The sequence below is a fragment of the Colletotrichum scovillei genome (genome assembly GCF_011075155.1).
Source record: "Colletotrichum scovillei strain TJNH1 chromosome Unknown Contig00001, whole genome shotgun sequence".
Lineage (NCBI taxonomy): Eukaryota > Fungi > Ascomycota > Sordariomycetes > Glomerellales > Glomerellaceae > Colletotrichum > Colletotrichum scovillei.
In genome coordinates this window covers 485,835-507,248 of record NW_023336259.1, presented here as the reverse complement: position 1 = coordinate 507,248, position 21,414 = coordinate 485,835, and the positions used below count along the sequence as shown (strand labels likewise).

General features: G+C 54.3%; 7 protein-coding genes across 7 annotated transcripts; 3 read left to right on the top strand and 4 right to left on the bottom strand.

Moving 5' to 3' along the window:
• Positions 1–187: 187 nt before the first annotated feature.
• Positions 188–7,451, bottom strand: HER10_EVM0008825 (uncharacterized protein). The gene is made up of 9 exons (XM_035478334.1): positions 6,077–7,451; positions 5,981–6,010; positions 5,857–5,921; positions 5,359–5,800; positions 4,926–5,298; positions 3,866–4,863; positions 3,672–3,815; positions 3,128–3,617; positions 188–3,077 (listed from the first exon to the last, which is right to left on the bottom strand). Exons 1-9 carry the CDS (start codon positions 6,083–6,085, stop codon positions 1,627–1,629), a joined length of 4,002 nt encoding a protein of 1,333 aa, XP_035338691.1. The 5' UTR covers positions 6,086–7,451; the 3' UTR covers positions 188–1,626.
• On the top strand, positions 302–991 carry HER10_EVM0012359 (uncharacterized protein; the record flags this gene model as incomplete). Its single annotated transcript, XM_035481755.1, has 2 exons — positions 302–439; positions 740–991. 2 exons carry the CDS (start codon positions 302–304, stop codon positions 989–991), a joined length of 390 nt encoding a protein of 129 aa, XP_035338999.1.
• A 2,012-nt stretch (positions 7,452–9,463) lies between the features above and the next one.
• On the bottom strand, positions 9,464–12,094 carry HER10_EVM0002099 (uncharacterized protein). Its single transcript, XM_035471825.1, has 2 exons — positions 10,715–12,094; positions 9,464–10,658 (listed from the first exon to the last, which is right to left on the bottom strand). The coding sequence occupies exons 1-2, from the start codon at positions 10,904–10,906 to the stop codon at positions 9,753–9,755; spliced, it is 1,098 nt and encodes a 365-aa protein (XP_035338053.1). The 5' UTR covers positions 10,907–12,094; the 3' UTR covers positions 9,464–9,752.
• A 789-nt stretch (positions 12,095–12,883) lies between these two features.
• Positions 12,884–14,131, top strand: HER10_EVM0008750 (uncharacterized protein; the record flags this gene model as incomplete). The annotated part of the gene is made up of 1 exon (XM_035478260.1): positions 12,884–14,131. The coding sequence occupies one exon, from the start codon at positions 12,884–12,886 to the stop codon at positions 14,129–14,131; it is 1,248 nt and encodes a 415-aa protein (XP_035338681.1).
• A 328-nt stretch (positions 14,132–14,459) lies between these two features.
• On the top strand, positions 14,460–15,608 carry HER10_EVM0001619 (DUF218 domain-containing protein; the record flags this gene model as incomplete). Its single annotated transcript, XM_035471363.1, has 2 exons — positions 14,460–14,665; positions 14,912–15,608. 2 exons carry the CDS (start codon positions 14,460–14,462, stop codon positions 15,606–15,608), a joined length of 903 nt encoding a protein of 300 aa, XP_035338001.1.
• Positions 14,775–16,957, bottom strand: HER10_EVM0010594 (uncharacterized protein; the record flags this gene model as incomplete). The annotated part of the gene is made up of 2 exons (XM_035480048.1): positions 14,775–16,219; positions 16,342–16,957. 2 exons carry the CDS (start codon positions 16,955–16,957, stop codon positions 15,717–15,719), a joined length of 1,119 nt encoding a protein of 372 aa, XP_035338851.1. The 3' UTR covers positions 14,775–15,716.
• A 747-nt stretch (positions 16,958–17,704) lies between these two features.
• Positions 17,705–19,152, bottom strand: HER10_EVM0013065 (uncharacterized protein; the record flags this gene model as incomplete). Its single annotated transcript, XM_035482435.1, has 2 exons — positions 17,705–18,493; positions 18,631–19,152. The coding sequence occupies 2 exons, from the start codon at positions 19,150–19,152 to the stop codon at positions 17,705–17,707; spliced, it is 1,311 nt and encodes a 436-aa protein (XP_035339069.1).
• Positions 19,153–21,414: the final 2,262 nt, after the last annotated feature.

Sequence of the window (21,414 nt, the reverse complement as noted above, 5' to 3'; positions counted from 1 at the left end):
GGGTGTTTAAATCGCTTGTTGGTGATATGTGAGTGAGATGAGGCTGTATTATGTGTTAGTTCCCATCTTCTCCGGTGTAAGCCGCCGGAGCTGAAGTTTTCCAGAAGAGGAAAGTGGGGGGTGAGCGTTCGACTCTTACCTTACCTCAGGAGGAGGTGGGATGATGAAATAAGCAGTTTGCACACAAACCTCTCACAAGTCATTTGTCTCCCCTCGCACAGCATCGCCAGTTCAGTAGACATACATATCCAGCACCACCCTCTACGATATTCATATTCGACCTCCTGTAAAGATTGCAAACATGGCCGAACCCGCGCAAACCCCGCAATACATTTACAAAATCGTGCCCGAGGCGCCGCCGTCGCCGCTGCCGACCGAGTTCCCCCTCTCGGACCTCGATCGCAACGATGGCTTTATTCATCTGAGTACGGCGGAGCAGGTACGCATGATCTCTCTTGCTTCCTCTTCTTCTTTTCAAACTCGACCTTTCAGTGTCTATATTCCTTGACCCTCTATCTCTGTTCTTCTTCTCCGCGTACTGTCCTCTCGAGTCTACATCTCACATCCTTCCGCTCTCGATTCCCTTCACACTCGCCTTTTCACCCTCATACTTATCCTCATAACCCCCACCATACAATCATACACCACGACCTTCCACAACTCCCCACCATATACCCAACCATACCCCCAATCAAACCTCCCTAAACCAAAAAAAAACTCACACTGAAAACACCACCAGGTCCTCAACACAGCAAACCTCTTCTTCTCATCCGCCACGACCTTACACCTCCTCAAACTCCCCTACGCGCCCCTCGCCGCCTCGGGCTCGATGAAGTGGGAGTTCCCCCCCTCGGGCAAATTCCCCTCCGCCTTCCCGCACCTGTACGGACGCAACTTTGGCGCCGCCGACGTGGAGGACGCAAAGGGGTTCGAGAGGGCCGAGGGACAGGTGTGGAGCGAGGTTCTGGGCGGTGATGCGTGGCTTGTTTGAGGATGGGGGGGAGGTACAAAAGAGCACTTGATTTTTTTTTCCCTTGAAGAATGTTCACGAGTCTTTCGATGATGGTAGGAAGGGAGGGGGTTCGGATTCTACGGTAGGATCTCGTGAAAGTAAGAGGGAGATCAGAAATGTCAGGATGAAGGAGTTAGACACAGGAACTATAGGCGGCCATAGCCGTTAGATGGGGGTGCAATTGCTTGCCATGAATTTGGTTCTAATGCCATCCGCTATCGCAGGGAGCTCAAAACTGAAGCTCCCTCTCATGATCCGAGTTGCAAACAAAAAGGACAAAATATTCTTTTCCCCTCCTAGAGGACTTTTTACCACCGCAAAGCCAACGTTTGCGCAAGGCATTTCAGTTCGGTCCCCTTTTTGGCATTTCATCTTTCCCCCGTCCAAGACTCATAGCAGCCTTCATCTCATATCAAAAAAGAGAAAAACGTGTGCAACGTTATAAATCATGCCTCCTTCTCCCCATCCCAGCCAGCCGTGTGTATACCCACGAGGTATCATTCGCCCGAGCCCTGCGAGCCGACAACTCGCACATGCAATACAGGAAAAGGAAAAGAGAAAACAGCCTAAAATGAATGTACAGCCTGGTGATGGCTGAGATGTTATGGCCCCTACTATGATGACCATTTGACGTCCGAACTTGGAGCTCTGCTTCGCCGCTTGTTGGCCATGCTCGTCGGTAGCACAGGTGACGCAGCCGGTGCTGACACGGCTGATGTGTTTCTGCTGAGGTTCTCTTTATTCGACAGGGAACTCTCGGATCTGATTAAGGGGGGTTGCCCAGATGCGCTGCTGGGTCTTGCAAACGAATGACGAGGCAACCTGCTCTTGCCCGAGGCTGGCCCTGTAGGCATACTTGACGACATCTCGCCGCTGACCCGCCTAGGAATGCTTGTGGCACCATCCCTACTCCTGGGGCGATACAAGATAGCCTCGCGCTCCTGAACAGCAGTCCTTCTCGGGCTCGCGGCCACTTCAATATACGCGCCTCCTGACCCTGGTGGTATTTGTGAAAGCCGATGATGACGGGACTGGGATTGCGTCGGTGTGGCAGGCATCGACATGGCATGGTGAAGTCCAGGCGGGGTATAGGACGATTTCCGTCTAGGTCCGGACCCCGAGCGCCGGGAGGCTACCGATCCAGACGAGCCCTTTCTCTCCGAGGGCATATCATAAAGCTCGCTCTCGTTATGCGACTTGACAAGTTCAGACGCAAGGTTGCGAACCAGCACAGCAGTGTCCTTGTCAGCCAGCATTTGGATCGTATCAAACAGAGACCTGACTTGCTTGACGTTCAGGGAGCTGCTTCCGTTGCCCATGCCCAGCATCTCCGGCTCGCATGCGTCCATAATGTTGCGGACGAGACGAAGTAAATTCAGCCGTACAACGGCCTTTTTGTGGCCTAGTCTCTGGCCAATGCCGGCAAACATCTCCGGCTTGGCCAGTGAGCCTGATATCGAGGGGCTCAAGCGCAGAAGCTTCAATAGAGGCTCCAATAGGTTGGCATCAAAAGAGTTGAGCTTGTTGGTGTGGAAACAGGCAACGATTGCATCTGTAAACTTGCCGTCAAGCAAGTGACTCTCGACCTTTGCCGTTTCTTCCTGAAGCCATATAAAAATTGCATCCAGCGCCGTAACCTGCCAGTATTGGTCGGCCAACAGCGAGACGTAAAAGTCCAGTCCCTTATTCTGCCAGAGGTATCTGCGACCCTTGCTTCCCGAGTGGGCCATGTCGCATAGTATGGGCAATGCGAACTCCTTTGGTGGCCGATCTGTGTTCATGATCTTCATGAGCAAAGGAATAATGCCACCAACAGCAGCGTCCTCCTGCCGCTCCTTACTCAGACGGCAGAGGTTGAACAGGGTGTTGAGGACCTGATTGGAGATCTCTCGGAAATGTTGATGTCCCCTCTTCATGCTATAGCCAAGAACGTCAATCAAAAACTCAATGGCGTCAGCTGTGTGCAGCGTTTCTATCGTCGTAGACAGCATGGAAAGGTTCTTGATGAACTTCAGCATCGTGATCTGATGATTTGGTGTCATTCGTCGCAAATCCTTCAAAACGCCTGTGGAGCTGTTAGTAATGAGACATCGCTTCACTTGACACAAGACTTACTCTTCAACACTTGCCGATCAGCGACAACCTCCTTGACGTAGTTCTCAGCCTGAGAAAATAGGTAAAAGATGTTGACAATCCGGCCCTCTATCAATTCGGAAAGCTCATCTTCTCCCTCTTCATCGAGGACTCTGTGGAGTACCAGAGCAAGAGGATAGAGAATCTTGCTTCTCGAAAAGATTCTGCAAAAGTCGTTCTTAGGCGTAGGGCCCTGAAGCTCAAAGACATTCCATATGCCATTGACGCCGATCAAGACTAGATCCCGAGCATCGTCAAAGTCTTCGTCGAGGAACTCGACTAGGACATTCAAACCACCAGCGCTGACGAACATTTGCAAGGTCAACGTGGACGTCTGATACATTTGCCGGACGAACGCTGCTGCTTCGAGTCTAATTTCGTTGGAATATTGCCGGGCCGAGAATTTAGTAATGATTGGAATGCCACCAACGAAGCAGAGATTTTCCTGGATCTCGACATCGTCCAAAATAATCTATCAACGAATTAGCTTGGGGCCGAGTTACGCGACAAGGGGAAAGCTACGTACAGTGTTGACGACCTTCAAGAGAGACAGAATCATCTGCTGCCTGCTCTTAACTGTACACGGCTCGAGAAGCTCCAAAATCGGCAAGAGGCCATGAGCACTGAGGATGAGATCTTTGATCTCGGTGTTCTCCCAAAGCAGGGCGAGCTACATACGTCAGTAAGACGCCTCTCGGGGCACAGACAGATTGGACCTACCAAGTCTTCAGATAGCTCGCACAGCTTTTCCTCGCCTTCCGAGGTTTTCAAAGACCGCACGAGCTCTTCCACCTTTCCTGCCAGCCTGGCGTGTCTGTCCCTGGCAATATTTGCTTCCAGGTCCATTTCGTCCCACCCTGGGTCCATTGAAGCAAAAGGGTCATCCTCGTCCTCGTCGTCTCCGAGCCATGAGTTGTTGGAATACTTGGACAACACCATGAGGCCGCCATCTTCTGAGCCCCTGTCACTCTCCTCCCTCTCTGTGACCGCATCTTCTGGGCCGAAAATATCGGAGAAATCTTCGTCGCCTTCGTCCTCGGCAAATTTTTGAATCTCAATCGATGATCTCGTCCTTCGCATGGGCCGATCTGGCAAAACTGAAGGCCGCAGCTTTGCGCTGGGCGGCCTTCTCGAGCTTCCTGGGACGGGCGATTGTGTCGAACGAGGCAAGCTCGTGAGATCTGAAGGGTGGAATAGTTGAGGAGAGTCGACTTTTTTGATAAACGGGTTAAGTCCACCATCGTTGAAATCGTTTTCCATGAACAAGTCCGAGTAGTCTTCTGTGTTCTGCTCTCTGAAAGCCAGATCTGGAGGAGCTGGTATCTCAAACTTGCTGGGGCCTAGCTGCGGCTTGACAGGAGATTTGGGACGAGACGGGTTTCTCGCGTGGCCAGCCTTTCGCGGACTTGGCTTGGGCGGCGATTGCTGCTTCATCGGCTCTGGGTACTTGTCGCTCTTCTTGCGAGGTGTCGGACGAATTGTCTGTTCCTGAAAGTCGAAATCTGTAAATTGCCCTGGCCCCTTGATAGTCAAGAGTTCCCCTTCAAAGTCGTCATCGTAACTTTCCGAGTCGTTGCGAGCATCCGTAAGCGAAGCGAATGCTTTTAGCTTATCTGCAGAGAGCAATCCGCCAAAGTTGTCCTGCGGCTTCAAATGAGGCAAGTGCAGTGCGCTCGGTGAAATGGCCGTTGCGAAGTCGTTGTCCCAATTGTCGTCATCTACTAGCAAGTCAATATGCCGTCTTCGATCGGACTGAAACCACACCAAAATGATTCCTTACCAGCAAGCTCTGGAGACCTAAAGGCTTCAGGTGTTCGTCTCGGTTTCGCGAGAGCCAGAGGTCCTTTGGGCTGGGTGATCAGGCTCGGTCGGAGTGGTTCGTTGGCACTGTATCTCGACCCGGGATGACCTTGCATCCCGGGAACCCCGCTGTCGGAACCGGTGGACGCCCTAAGTGAGCTTTCGGACGACTTGAGAGCCTTATTCCACTGTTTCACTTCCTCCACGGCTTGGCTGAAATTAGCTGGCGCCTTGGAAACGGGGGCATCGCTTCTTCGGCATCCGATGATCCACGCGTGTCGTAAAAGTTTTCGCGCCGTGACTCTTAGGTTTGGATCTTTTTGGAAGCACTGCATCAAAAAGTCGCGAGACGCCTACGTCGTGTTAGTCATAGGTGCCCAAGGCGGAGAATAGGGGGGGCACGGGGCGCAAACCGGTGAAATGCCCTCAGGCAATGGCGGGTGGTCATCATTGACAATGGCAAAAAGCGCGGGCATAGCCGCAAGATTATGGTACGGCGGCCTGCCCTGCAACAACTCAATGACCGTGCAGCCAACACTCCAGATATCAGACGCAGGACTGGCGCCGGAAAGTTGAATGATTTCTGGTGCCATCCAGTAGGGGGTACCAACGACCTGTGCTTCCTTGTCTTGCCCGCCTGCGAGTGTGCTTGTCGAAACTCCAAAGTCTGCGAGCTTGACTTTGCCGTCCTTGGTGGTGAGGATGTTGGCGCCTTTGATGTCTCGGTGGATAACACCCTGATCGTGAAGATATTGCAATCCTTGCAGAACCTGTGTTGTATAGACGCCGACCAAGTTCTCGGGGAACTTGCCATATGACTTGCATATTGAGTGCAGAGAGCCGTTCTCACAGTACCTGAGCCAATATGTCAGCTATGATCGGATGGAGTCAGAAACCGGAGCTCGACCTACTCGAGAATGATGTTGAGACAGTCAGCCGATTTGACGAAGCCAATGTACTTGACAATGTTGTCATGCTACAAGCACTATTAGCTCAAAGGGCCCCTGTATAGTTTCTTGAGTTGGAAGCACCTACATGCAGGTTCTTCAAAAGATCGATTTCAGACTAGGTAGGACAAGGTCAGTCTCGGTATCCCACCGACAAATCAAGCGAGTGAGGGGCAGAGTATACCTCAATCATGCGCAACTCGCTCTTGGGCAGATCAGCGAGCTTAATCTGCTTGACGGCAACAGCCTCGCCCGTTCCCCAATTGAAAGCCTTGTAGACGGATCCAAAGGCTCCCTTGCCGAGACATTCTCCCAAACGCTGTATCGAGAAACTGGTCAGCTTTTGCGGCCTGCATGCATAGTTTCTCCTCGCTCAAATCCCCCCTTCTCTCACTCTTGGACGAGTCCTCAGAGCCGGGTATACGCACATAATCCTTCAAACCCGGGTCTTGCAGCGCGGAGCTCTCCCTTGGGCCCTGTTTTTCCTTTCGCGGTGTTCCTGAACTCCTCTCGCGAGAGGCGACCACGGCGGCCCTGCCGTTTACATGGTACTGACGCTCGACAGAGGACGAGGCCGACGATGGCGGCGAGGGATTGGGCATGGTGGTCGGCGGACGGGAAGCCTAGCGCAATCACCAGGCTGATATCTCGTAGTCGAGGGTTCGAGGGTTTCGGCATGAACCGTCGCAAAGCAGAAGCGGTTCCGTATAGGAAGGAGCTGGCCTTTTCGAAAGAAGGGAAGCCGAGGCAAAGGATCGATCGTGAGGTCAAGCGAGCGGCGGTTACGGCAAAAGTGAGGGCGCGCTGCACATTGCCCGGCAGCAGGACGGCATGCCAGTCGGATGCAGTTGGGGGGACGTTATTCTCGGTTCGTTGGGCTCCCTTCTTCTTTGGCGTTTGCAGTCGAATAGTCGTTTAGACCACGAAAATGTCGGTGGGCATGCGGATAAGGAGAGAGAGAGAGAGAGAGAGAAAGCCGGTCGAACGAGGGCGGTGGTGACGTGAGGGCGGGCGCGCAACTGGTGGGAGTGATTTCCCCAAACGCGGGAGGCCCAGACTGCTGCGAAATGACGGCAGCGAAAACACACAAAGAAAACAATCGTGGGTGTCGTAGGCTACCCTTGGAGGTTGCAAAGGCCAGCCAGCTAGTGCCTCCGCTCCGCGATTCGTAGGGCAGGCAGAGGAGCAAAGGAATTCGGTTTGCCGTCTGCTGTCGGGTTTCCACGTCGTCGTCGTTGCTGCAGTCGTCAACGACAGCCGGTCGATCGGGTCAGAGGCGGTCGGTCTGCCGGTCGGGAGCGGTGGAGGGGTTTGGGGTGCAAAGGTCGAGTAAATGAGCGGACGGGGAATTGGGCGGCGGGCGGGCGGCGAAGTCGTCGGGTGGGTGGTGGGTTGGTTTGGCAGATATGATGTCGGAGGGGTTCCCGGGGTGTGGGAGGGATGATGTGGACATCAACAGACAAATGGAAGGGAAAGAAACAAAAACCACACGAGACAAAGTGTCAGCACAGCACCTTCTGAGCTGAAGCTGAAGCTTTTTGGGGGAAATGATGTATTTTGTGAGAGGTGATGTGTGAGTCTAGGATTAGGTAGTTTTACACACGCACGCGCGCACATCATGCACACAAACACATCAGTCAGGTACAGGCGCCTAGACCAGAACAAATGGTACGGGACGGGAGAGAGATGAGAGATGCCCGGAGAAATTCGACTTGCTGGTGCTGACGCGCGCAACCGCATTTGGCTCTCTCCAAGGCACTTCGCTGTACAAGTGTGGGAAGGGATGGTGGAAACGTCAGGTCGGGTCAGCCCAGGTACAGTGGGAGTGGCCAGGTACCTCACCACTGTCCATTCAGGCACAATGTTTCATGAGGTAACTGATTAATGGCTCCAGGTCCCGTCACTATCACAAACACCACCTCGCCATTACTTACGGTATTATCACAATCACCCATCCCCGGAAAAAGCAGATCGATGCAGTGTGATCATTGATGGCATGTCTTGGCTGCCTCTGGGATTCCATATTTCCCAACTGGCCCTTGTCCATACCTAATATGAGCCCGGGTGCCATCGGTGCTGAGGAGCAGGCGGGGGGCCTTGGAAGGTGGGACACCTCAAGACTAAGAGTCTTCCATGCCCTGGGCAGTCCGGCACGCTTCCATTCCAACCTCTCGCGCTAGCAACGCTAGAAGCTCTCGCACGTCGCCCCAGGGCTCCGCCAGCGCGCTAACACGCACCCGACCTGAACTGGAAACAACCAAAGGAACGTTCCGACCTGAGCTTCAACCTTCCGCCTCTCTCATCGTCACCTCGCCTTGGCCATTCATGAACGACATACTACGTATGAAGGTAATGAACATGAGTGAACCTAGCTCAATTCCTCCGGGCTGCCGCTGTATGTTAATTCCCTCTTGTTCTCCAAGGTCAATGCGCTCCATGTCTACCTTGCCCACGTCTTACACAGACAGACAACATTTCATCCTGTGCCTGATCTTCCCCGGATATGGCACGCGCCTGCGAGATAGATACCTTGCATTCTTGAGCCCCCCCCTTCAGATTATTTACAATCTATAAACAGTCAAATACACGAACCCAGACTGCCAGCATTGTTTTGTGAGAACCGCTCTTCGCCGTGGTAACGGCGTGACAGTGTCTCGTCTAGACAGATCAACATATCCCGTTACGGTAATACGGATACCTACCCCTACCTTGCCCCATGTCAGCGGCAGGGCCACCAACTCCCCCTCTCATTACCTTACCTTACCTAACGTCGTTTCTTTTCTCAATTTCTCATGGAATCTACTCCGTAGTAATCATCACACTCTCTTCTCGTTTGGTACTCGTACGAACACTGCCCCATCCAAGCGCTTATGAGAACTCACTTACCAGACAAGCACAAAAGAATGACACTAACCGCGCTCTCTCAACACGTCCACACACACTCACTCCCCAAGGACTGAGTTGAGGATGATCAGCGCGGGAACAAAACACACTAAGGCACGCCGCCGCCTTCGTCGTGGCATGTGAGTGGCCAGTCCCAGCGAACCTACGCCGAGCCGCGAACGTCTACACCAAATCCCAAGAACCACACCTCCTGTTTTCTTTCACGATCCTATCCGTAGAGTACTTGATTTGCGTAATCATCCTTGACTTGATCATCCGTAAAGAACGCCTCCCTCCAATGCTTCAACATTTCATCTATCTTCGCAAGCACGCTGCCATTATTACAAGAATCCAAAATAACGCAACACGAGCCTTTCATATTCTGTCACCAAAATACATTCCTGAGTACCCCCGCTCTGGAGTTAAGAAATAAATAGACTCCCATACTCCGTAGATCCGTAGATCCACCAGGCGGATGACCGAAAAGAGAAAACTGCAGAGACATCAACATACCCCTCGCGGTCTCACTTTCTCGACTGAGACATGGGGAGATCACTTCTTGGACCCCCCTCCAACGTACGGTACTCACGTCCAATGTTACAAGGCATACCACGACACGTCAATCAACAAAACACACAAGAACTCTTCGGGAAGAACGTATGACCAACGGCCACTCCATTTTGTCTTGATGGTTCTCGCCTCAAGAATAGTATAGATCCTCTGGATCTGGATCTCTGTCCCGTCACGCTTCCATCACGATACACGTATTATACAGATGGCCCGCCCAGATACCTGCATGGCGCCCGTTGAAAACCCAACAATGACCCTGACCGCTACCCATGGCAGATCCTATAAGCCCCTTATAAGCCCCTTGTACTCCAAACATCATGCCTCGGGTAACTTCTTCTAGTTCCCAGCCTTTTCGCTTTTTTCGTGTCAAACGTGGGGAAAAAAGATCATGCATAGTCCCGCCTTCTTCAAGATTCCTCTGGCAGAGTCCGGGAAAGCCCAGCACCTGCCCACCACTCGTCGGGAATGTCTTGCCGCCGCGCAAGATGCCGTACAATCTCTTGCATGCCCTCCAGCGCGTTGTCGTTGGACGATTCGATGCGGCTCGGTGGCCCTGCATCACCGTCGCCATCCCCTTGGCCGCCTGTATCGCGGGACTCCTCGCTCGAATCTCTGACAATATGGTCGAGCAGCTCCGGTAGCGGGGTGGGGTCACGAGTTGCGATCCTGTAGTGCCGAGCGAGCTCCAGTCGCCGACGACTTCGCATCTCTTCGATGTCGCGGCTACTCATAGCCCTCATAGCCCCGTCTCCCCGAACAAAGGATATCCTGCTCGGATCATTCGCATCCAAGTCGGCGACAAACCGCCGGTGTCTGGACGGGTAGTTCATCGTCCAGTGATCGGGCCAGCCCCTTCCCATGTGCAAGTCTTCATGGCCCTCACTATCCGAGTTTTCAAGTCCGGATTCGCAAGGTTGCTCAGTAGACTCCTCAGCCCTTTCGGGTCTGTCTACAGACGTGCGAGATGATGCGCCGGCGCTCTGTGATTGCGATGCAGAAGCAGACGCAGACGCCGAAGCAGAGGCGAAAGACGACCCAGCGCTTGGAGGCTGCGGGTCCGGCGTAAGTGTAGTCAACAGTGTGTCCCAGACGCCATCCTCATCAGGGCTGATGCTTCTGTTGCGATCGCCAAGGCCGTCTGCAAGAGAAGCCTCGATTAAGTGCCCAAAAGGACGAACCCGGCGTACCCGCCGCGATAAAGATGCGCGGTCTGTTTGCGATTCCAAGTCCGGTCTGCGCATACGTCCCGCAAACCTGGCGGAAGTTGCATGCTCGGGACTGCGGTCAAAGCGTGCTGCAACTGGTGGGGCGGGCTACTTGGTATGTTAGTCAACAGCGTAATCCGAAGTCACAGTCCGACAAAGCCTACCATTGACATGCGATCGAGCTGCGCCCGACGGAATCTCCGTCGTTCTCTGTAATTGGCGTATGATGTTGAGCCCTCAAGCTGGGCCCGGTCTGGTTCCTGCCAATTGGCATCCTCTTCCCCGGTCGGGGGTGTGACGGTAACCCCGCTGGAGAGCCTGGGCATACGGTTCAATACCCATTCATCGCCGTACATGGAAATCAGACGAGCTTCGCTGGGTTCATTGCTATCGGCTTGACGGTTGCGTGCTTCGTTTACACGTTCGATGATTTCAGCAGCCGGATTGCGGCGCTCGGGCACCGGGGGCGTCGTTCGCGAGGGGGGCGCAACATATGCCTCCGGAGGTGGAGGGTGGCCAGACTCGATCCATGGATACCGGGCGCGCGGGATAGGCTCGGGGCCGGGAGTGGGGTAGTTGTCGCGGAGTAGAGCGGCGCGACGGCGGAAGGGGCGCGTGTCGTCGCTTCGGCGGCTGCGGCGAATGGTAGAGCGAGGGTGTCGAGTGGCTGCAGACTTGTCGCCGATTTGGGCGGGAACATCTGACTCGACGGGAGCGATGAACAATCTGCGGTTGGGAAGATGCGATGTTAGTGATGGGATGCGAGGCCAGGGTATGAGGCAGTCTGCATTCACCGCGACTAGATTGCAACTTGGCGGCGGCGACGGCGGCGACGACGACGAAGACGTGGCCAAGGCAGTCTTTGGAGGCAGTCGACGAATCGCAAACGAGAGTATGCGGAGGATTTATGATGAACGAGATGGATATGGATGGAGGCATTGGAGTGGAAGCGATTGCGATTACGCGATGCGACTGGGCAGGCCGAGATTGAGCCAGTGTCCCACAGGCCAGGCGCAAAGGCAAAGGTAATGCAGCGCGACCAGGAAAGCCGCAGGGGTAGGCGAGAAACTTACGGGAGTCCCATTTTGACCGACTAATGACGCGCGCCCGACGAATGAATTCAAAGGCAGCGGGGATGATAGATCGGTGGCGCAAAGTTTAGACTTGATCGCAAGATGGCAAGATTGATGCGATTGTGGTCGTGATGAGAGTGATGGACGATGGGGCCGCGGTACCGTGTTTCGCGATGGATTCGCGATGGAATTGGCGAGTTGCGCGAAGCGCAAATGGTTTTTCTTCGTGGGGCGGACAGGCGGGAAGGCGGGAGCGAGGATTGCCCGGGGACTTTGGAAGTTAGGTAGGTTGGGGTATGTATTAGGTAGGTCAGGTCAGTGAATGACGGGGACGGGGCCACTGGGACTGGACGTGGATTGACGACGGTCAAGAAGGAAATGGAGCGAGACGAGGACGGGAGTCGGGAGGGGGGTAAAAGGCAGAAAGGCTCCGGGACAATTAAAAAACGAAAAAAGGGAACAAGAAGGAAAATGGGAAAAGCGCGGGTCTTTGGGGAATAGCCGCTTTACTTCTTTTTTGTGAGTGGCTGGCCACGCCATACCTCCCCGGTCGCAGTCACAGTCACGGCGTTCTGGCTGTCTGCGTCTTTCTCTTTCCCCCCATGTGGCGCGGCTTCATCAAGCAAGTCATCTTTGGCCAATCACGGGGGCTTCCCATTTTGTGGTCACTGGTCCGTGGTGAGCCTGCCACTCCTGCCTTCCATTGCCTGCATGCCTGCCTCCAATGGAAGTGTGGCTAGAGCGGCACTTGCCAACTTGGATGCATTTCGGTACGGAATACGTACCTGCCTGGGCTTCTGCTCAGGTACGTACTCCTGGCATTGCCGTTCCAGCAGGAACCCTGCCCAGCGCGCCTGCTCAGGTTGAGCTTCGTTCCTACCGCGTGCCTTCTTGCACCTAACGGCAGCCGCTCCGTTAACGTTCAGCATCAGATGTAAATGGAAGATCTGGAATGCTCAGTCATATGCATTCGCTGACATCGTTCGGCGCCTATCACGACTCTCATGATTCAAGACCCATCATTCCCACAGACTTTCAGTGACTCACTTCTGAGGGGTTAGAAAAGCAACAACCAGCTGTTGCCGGGCTACGAAGTCCGAACAGCCCTATGCGAAAAGTGCCCGTCGGATCCAGAGCCGAAACCGAGATACGGATAGGCCGTTGGTGATCCTCCGGGCTTTAACACCCGGATACTGCCATCACTCCATCACCTTCCATTCCACCAAATCCAAGACCTCGCTGGGGTTAAGGACAGACATCATGGCAATGAAAGGCATCAGCCTAGGCCTGCACCGTATCTCGCGGGCCCTCGAGGGTGTCCCCCAAAAGTGGGATGCTATTCACGTCGCCGGCACAAATGGTAAAGGCACCACTTGCACATACCTATCAGCCCTGTGCAAATCTTTTGGCATCTCAAACGGCCTCTTCACTTCACCCTACCTAATTGAGCCGCGCGACGCCATCAAGATCAATGGCACGCCCGTGGCCCAAGACGTCTACGCCGACGTCAACCGCAAGATCCTCGCAGACGACCAGGCTCGCCTATCACAGGATGCCGCCCAGGAAGCCCTCAGCCTCTTCGAAGTGACCACCCTCATCGCTTTTGGCGTCTTTAGCCGCGCTGATGTGCAGATGGGCATCGTCGAGGTCGGTCTCGGCGGCCGCCTCGACTCCACAAACGCCCTCCGCCGCAAGAGCGTCACCGTTATCACAAAGATCGGCCTCGACCACCAGGCCTTCCTCGGCAACACCTTGCCCGAGATCGCCAAGGAAAAGGCCGGCATCATGATGGCCGGCGTGCCGTGCGTCGTCGACGGCAGCAACCCGCCCGAGGTCCTCGAGGTCTTCCGGCAACATGCCGCCAGCGTCTCGGCGCCGCTGCACCTCACCACGAGCCAGCCCGGTCTGCTCGAGACTCTGTACGACTCGGAGCTAATGCCGCATCAGGCGCAGAACATGGCGTGCGCCATTGCGGCTTTCCAGCTCGCCTACCCGCACCTTGATCTTTCTGTGGAAAAGGCCCTGCCGATTCTAAAGGACGTCAGTCACCTGGGGAGGCTATCGTGGTTGAACGTCGAGGCGAAGCATCCGTCGCGGAAGGAAAAGCCCATCCTCATCGACGGTGCTCATAACCCACAGTCAGCCGAGACGCTGTCCACATACGTCGAGCGACGTCTGCGAGAAGCCGATAAGCCTGTGACGTGGATCGTGTCGGTATCAAAGCAGGACGGAAAGGATGCCGGCGGCATGCTGCGCACGCTGCTCAGACCCGGAGACAACGTCGCCTGCGTGGGCTTTTCTCGCCGAGAGACGATGCCCTGGGTCGAGCCTTTGCCGCTTGAGACCTTGAGGGAGATGGCCTCGAACGCGGGCGCCAAAGAGGTGTTTGAAAGCAAAGATGGTCTCGAAGAGGCTGCGAGATGGGCTGTTGAGACCGCCAACGATGGCCCGGTTGTCTTGACGGGGAGCCTTTACCTGGTTGGTGACGCATATAGAATCTTGTCGTGAGCAGTCACGGGATAATCAAAAGTAATTATGAATGCGCAACCCCACGAGTATAGTGTCCATCATAGGTTTTTAATGCTTTTAGAGTTTCGTGTAATAACACGCCAACAATGGCGACGGCTTCATAGCACAAGGTAAGTACCATATAATACCTTGCAAGCCTTGATATGCAATGGAGAAGGGAACTCTCAACTTTCACCGCCACAACATCACATGATCCACAATCAAACGCACATCAAATCCCAATCCCCAAAACACACCAGCGCCCTTTCATCGCACATATCAATAAGGCACTTCAACGAAAAGGGAGCAAATCAGAAGTATCGAAGCCATGACATCAACAGCAGCACCAACCAACCTCATCGTCGTCTGCTGCCACGGCATCTGGACCGGCGGCCCCACCAACGGCCGCGCCGAGTCCGAGTGGCTCATCGCCGACTTCCAGACCGGCGAGACCCCGACGTTTGTCGAGCACATCAAGGCCGGGCTGACGGCGCTGCGGGACGGGTACCCGGCTTCCGCGCTCGTGTTTTCGGGGTACGTAACTATTGATGCAGCCAAACCCCGACCTTTCCTTTGTACTACCTGCAGCGTTTAGCTACCCTATCCTAAACTCATGATTTGTTTCTGTTCGAGTATTGGCAGTGTCATTGCTCACGTTCGTTATTCTTTCGTGCCTTGCCGTTTTCACACATCTTTGTTTTATTCTTTGCCACAGCAACATCTGGTAAATATGAAGAAAACTACCAAGTATCAAGACTAACGACTCGTTCAATCACAAAGAGGTCCGACACGCAAAGAAACACCCCTCTCCGAAGCAGAATCCTACGCCAACCTCGCCGCCGCAAACGCCTACTTTGGCATCCTCTCTCCTCCCTCGTCTTCCTCTCCTATTTGTCCCTCCCCCTCCTCATCATCATCACGTCCCATAACATCTTTCATCCACACCGACACCCTCGCCCTAGACTCCTACCACAACATCCTCCACTCCCTCCTCCTCTTCCGCCGCCTCTACGGAACTTACCCTCGGACCCTCACAGTCGTGAGCCACGCCTTCAAGAGGCCGCGCATCGTCGACGGCCACTGCGCTGCTATCGGGTTTCCCTTGGATCAGGTTCGGTATGTTGGGATCGATCCGCCCGGGATGAAGGGAGCTGGTGCTGGTGCTGGTGCTGCCTCGGTTACCACAACTGGCGCCGCTGGGGCGGAGATCAATGAGGAGAACCACGGCAACGATGGTGGTGGTAATGGTTCCAAAGCTGGAGCCATCGCGGGCGTAAAACACGCCGCGGACGAGTGGACGATTGACCCGCACGGCGTTGGGCCGAGTCTAGCGGGCAAGAGGAGGGCGAGGAATCCGTGGGGTTCGGAAGATACCCTTTTCGCGAGCGAGGAGGAGAGGAGACAGAGTGGTCTCGTCACCAGGATCATAGAAGGGCACGAGGCACTCGTGGAAGATGCAAAGAGGCCGTGGGCTTAAAAGATACCTAGGTATACACGTGTATATACGTATACCTTATACATACTCAACCCCTTAACTGTAGCCTCCTTGAACCCTCGGCGTGCATTGCTCTCCTTGTCACGTCTCTCAAATCTTCGACTTCTCCCCAGCTCCCGCGCCGCCGACATCCTTCCCAGCAACAGCATCCACCAAAAACCTAACCGAATCCTCCACCATCCCCTCGCTAAACGCGTGCCCGACCCCCTCATACACCTTATTCTCGACCTCGACGCCCGCGTCACGATACCACGTCCCCGTCGCGGCCGTCAAAAACTCCAGAAACGGCGCAGACATGGCGTACGGTACGAGCTTATCCTCGCCGCCGGAGCAGACGAGGAATTTCTTACCGTGCAGGCGAAGGCCGTCCAGGACGCCGCGCAGACGCTTCTGCTCTTCGGCATTGTCTTCGGTGGTGAGACTGTCCGGGGTGGGGACGGCACCGGTGCCAAAGAGGATGCCCTTTGGGTCGTGACGCAGGCACGAGGCCACGAGGTCCGGCGGGAAGTCTCTGCTCCCGAGGAACGAGGCGCCGTCGTCTTGCGCTGAAAAGGTGGACAGCTTGGATAACCTCGCGCGGTCCGACAAGAGGGCTGTTGTTTCCATTAGATCGAATTAGCCCAGTTTCTTCACTTGTCACTCCTCACACCTCGCACGACAACATGCCCCCTATGCGCATGAAGACGACGACGACGACGAAGAAGAAAAGACTCACCCATATAATCAGGACACCCAATAATCACAACCCCAGCCTCGACCCTCTCCTCCCTAAACATCGTCTGCCACGCACTATGCCCGCCCAAACTCACCCCGAGCACAAGATGCTGATCAATCCTCCACCCCTCCGCCGCCTCCCCACCCCTCTGCCCCAGCTCCATCTTCACGTACCCCTCCACAACGTCCAAGAGCCCCTTCGTATCCGCCACCATACCCGCCACCATCCCCCACATGTCCAGCGCGTGCGTCTTGTTCCCCTCGCGCCAGCTATCCCTCGCGGTCGCCGACGCCGTCCTGGTGCCGTGGTTCTGCTGGTCGAATGCCACGGCGATGAGGGACCTGCTGCCGCCGCTGCCAGACACAGAAGATGACGACGAAGAAGACTTCTCCTCCCATCGGGAAATCACCCGGCTCGCGATATCCTCCATATCCTCCTTGGCCCGCAAGCGCGGGTGATGAAGCCAAAGACACGACACCGCCGACGGCCGCTTCTCGCGCGCGACGAGCTCCTCGAGCCCGTAGACGTCGCACAAGAGGCCAGACATGTGGATCGTCGTCCTGGAGACGGCGGGCGGCGGGGTGGACGCCCGCATCGGGTTGTGCGTTGCTGCCATCGCTACTGTTCTTGATGCAACGACGTTTGCCGTTCCCTACAGCAGTGTACCGAATTAATTTTCAAATGGAATAAGTGTAATGTTATGGGACCGGATGTTTTCCTTCAAAAAAGCGAAAACGACATTGAGAGACCACCGAGAGAAGTGGAGGTTGTGTGGGATGGAGAGGTGTAAGTGAGAGAGGAGGTGAGGTTGGGAGTTGCCGAGGCCCCAGAAAAGACGGAGTCGCAACGGAGCGAGCGCAACGTCAAAGTGGATGCGCCCGGTGGTTCTGGCCCAGCGGCTTGCAGCCCGTCCGAACCTCAACTCCGATCATGTAGAGACTTAAGTTGCATCAAGAACCGTCAGGCGCAGGTCACCAACAGTAGACATATTTCCAAGACCATCGATTTTAAAGATGAGTTTCCTAATGTGGGTAGTTTGGAAAAGCCCAGGCACCGGCAGTGCTCTCAAACAACAATCGTCAAAATTCCCTTTGGCTATTCAGCCGAGTCCGTAAGTAAAAGAATCGCCGTTCGAGCATGCAGACTTCCACCCCTTAAACGCCGTATTTCTGTGCCTGTCCTAACCCCTTTCCGTGCCCTTAGCCCGTGTGTCATTACGACCTATGTACGTTGATCGATCAGTTTTTTGTTAACCTGCCTAGGCAGACTGCACTCATTAAATCCTGAGAACATGGAGTAAGCCCCCATGCCATCGAGAAGCAGATGTTGTCGAATTATTCCGCAAGTGTTGATAACCTCGCTCTCAATCCATCTTCCAGTGATTTGTCAGACCACCATCGTGATCCTCGTTGCCCAAGTACAACTCAATTGCGTACAGGGTCATTGTTGCTGCTACGTTGGTCCAGCGCCAGACGTTGCCGCCGGGGTCGCCTCCTCTCAGCGTCCACCCATCTGGTCCATCATTTGTTGAAAAGTGTTGCAGAAGCAAGCTTGTGTACATGGCAATGAGAATCGAAGGCGAGAAGTAGGTGATAATCCCAAGTAGCCAGTTGGCAGCGTCTGATTCTTCCAGAGTCGGTTCCTCCATGAGAGCCCTGGCTCCCGATTCACGGACGGCAGGAATAATGCGTGTAGCGCAGTAAAAGACAAGAAGTCGGAAGGCGAGCGAAATGATGACAGAAGGCGTGATGGTCTGGAACGCCGCGTAGAGAAGACTGAGAGACGAGTGGACGGCGTGGGGAAGGGAGCCGAGCATGTGGAGTAGAGTCGAGTAAGACGCCATGATAATCGGAGGCAAGGGTGGGAAGTCGGGCTGTGAGGACTGGTGTTGATCCGCCTCGGTGGACTCCGAGGGGAGGTAATCGGTAAAGATCTGGTAGACGCAGAGGACGACGTATGCGAAAAGCAGGGACGACTCGATAGGGTTGCCGCGCCCGCTGCCAATTCCATACGCCCCCAGGAAGAAGGCTGAAGTCATGGTGACACCGATCAAGATGGCATCCGAGTTGTCAATCCAAGGGAAGTGTGCGACGCGCCAGAGGAAGTAAACGGCACTCGCAAGCACGCTGCCAGAGATAACGAGCAGGATAATCTATCAAAGCCATCAGTAAGTCTCGCCAAAAATCAACGTATGTGATCCGGATCTGTGAGACTAGGAAACGGCCAGGCTGTCCGTGAACGGGCTTGGGTCTCACAGAGTCGGGGGCACAGGAGAGGGGTTCCACGTACGATCCAAGTGTCGCTTCGTCCTCTGTTTACGAGCCATTTGGTGATCTGTCCGGCAGCTTGAATAACGAGCAGCGTGCAAAACCCTTCGAGAAGCTGGAAGACGGGACTTGAGTACCTCAACGTCTTATCCCAACCACCCAAGGTTATGGTCTCAATAACACCACCCTCACCAAATACCCATTCACCCCATGACGTCGACTTGGAAGTGGTGATGCCTTGCAGTGTGCGCTCCACCCAGTTGGTAGCTCCAGCGTCGACGGCGAAGCGGCTGAGGGCCCAGATCAAAAGTCCGGGAATGACAACCCACTGCGAGAGGCGAAGGATGACGGATATGGCCCAGCGAACGCGCGACTTGGCGGGGGTGACGACGGCGATGGTCGAGTAGACAAAGTAGAAAGCGGAGAGGGCGAGGCTGTAGGCCAGTCCACTATCCCTACCGCCCACATCAAAGGCGACGGGTATGGAGAGGACTATGCTCAACAGGAAGATGGCGCTGGCGACGATTCGGAGGAACCACCACATCGGCGCGACGAGCTGGCTTGCTGGAGCCGCGCCGACAGAGGGGTTTGTTTCTGGCGATGGCCGGCCACTTTGGACGGCGAGTCGACGTAGTCACGAACGGCCGTGGGAAGCGACAGAGACAGGCGCTCGTAAATGTCGTCGCAGACTTGGAGAGGGCCGAGCTTAGTTTGGTGGTGGGGAGCACGCGAGACGGTGAGGGGACCGTAAATGGTGTTTGTAAGATATCAGAGCAAAGGTGGTTCGTCTCGTCTCGCTGATCGATGGCAGGAACTCGGCAGTAGTAAGGTATTCAGAGGATTTCGACAGCTACTGTTGCGAAATATGGCATGTAGACAACTCAAAGCAGAGGAGGTGCGAAGTCGGTCCAAAGTCCGGCGGTCGGGAAAGAAAGCTGGGTGATAGAAGCAGAATGTGCCAACCTGCCGGTAGATTTTTGGGCGAGGTGGCAGGAAGCGGACCGCAAGTGGGAGCTTGGGCTTATCGTTAAAGGCGGTTCTGCTCGCCTACCTTCTTATCTTCACGTGGCGTTACCTGCTAAAATGCCTCCACTGCCTCTACTTACCTTAGGTATCTTACCATACCTTACCATACCTTACCATACCTTGGGTACCTTAAGCACTTTAAGCCTATGAGCGGTGAAGCTGCAGCTCGTAGGATGATGTGACAAGGCCCAAGCTTTCCCTTCTCATCTCTGACTCTCTATTGAATCCTGTTTAACCATGTTTAATCATGTTTCTCTCCGACCTTGGATGCAATAAAGAGAAGAAAACGGTGACAGCGTTGCCTTTTAATTTGCTGGTGGCAGGCAGAAATGAGACATCATGATCTGCAAGACATAAGGCCACAGACTGCATGCAACACCTCACATGCACAAAGACTTGAGCAGAGGAACCAACGGCCACCACACGGAACACACTAAACATCACAAGTAAATCAATCAGTGGGTGTCTCCCAGGTCGCGTGCCCCTATCGCGCAGACGCACTCAAGCCTCAATCAAGGTAGATCAAGGTAAGGTAGCTACGCAGGTCCAGTCCGTCCCATCCCATCTTTTCCCCGAGCCCTGGAATCCCAGCAGGATCCGACGAGAGGACCCAGGGCCTGACAAGCTGACAAGTTCTTGGAATTAACCGTATTATTGCAGCGGTTATTGCAGCGTTGCAGAGGCGCCCTGCAGCTAAACGGCCGGCCTCCACTTGGGGAGGTGCTGGTGCCATTCTAGCCCCCTCTGGTGCCATCCCTGCCCTGGTCCCTTTTGCTTCTGTCTCCAGCTGCCAAACCTGAACTTGTGAGCTCGACGTATCTGCATGTGACAGCCAATCACGGGAACCCCTCCTTTTGATACAATGGCATGTCTCTTCCTTAACCTCAGCCAACTTGTCATCACGATATGTCTGCATGTGACAGCCAATCACGGGAACCCCTCCTTTTGATACAATGGCATGTCTCTTCCTTAACCTCAGCCAACTTGTCATCACGATATGAAGCTACTGCAAGTCACATGAACGTTTTGCAAACCATCTTCATCCTTCAGCGTCAACTCAATATGTCCAAGATGAAGCTTGCCAGGCCTTTTGGTCTTGGTTCGTCTCATCTTGTGCGTGCCTCAAGGCGGGGTTCTCGATACAACAGCGCGCAGGCAGTGGGCAAGGCATTCTCAGTCCAGCTCAGTCGACGAGACTATGGTTGGACTTGCTGCGCAAATGGCCATAGTTACTACCCAAGTTTAACCTTGATGTTCCCCTTGAATCAACTGTCTATATTCATTTGAGCCCTTCGCCCTTAAAATGCAGCCAACTATTGAACAGTTGTTCTTTGGACCCAGATGCAACTTGAGTTTGATTCAATATCACACTTCCCCGTTACCTTCTTGGGATTTGATGTGAACAGTAGCATACCAAGGCTATTTATTGTGCTACCAATAAAGCTTTGGTGCCTAAAATGTCGAATAATAGTAAAGGTAGACCCGATACGTTTAGACCAGTTCTTATTCCGAGAAGCTGATGATGATACTTAGGTAACAAACTTGACTGCTTACCTCTCGACACTTACGCCGCCGATCGCGGCCGGATACATTCTCAACGTTGAATATAACACAGCTCACAAATCTCGAGTCTATTCTAATAGTCACCCTCGCTCGGAAAGCGCTGTAGTCGATGCCCGTTCTCACTGCTGTTCATCAGCATGACGAAGAGTCCAGTCATGTCATTTTATACGGGCTTTTGTCAGGCTACGCCAGCCGCAGAGCGGCTCGAAACGGTTTT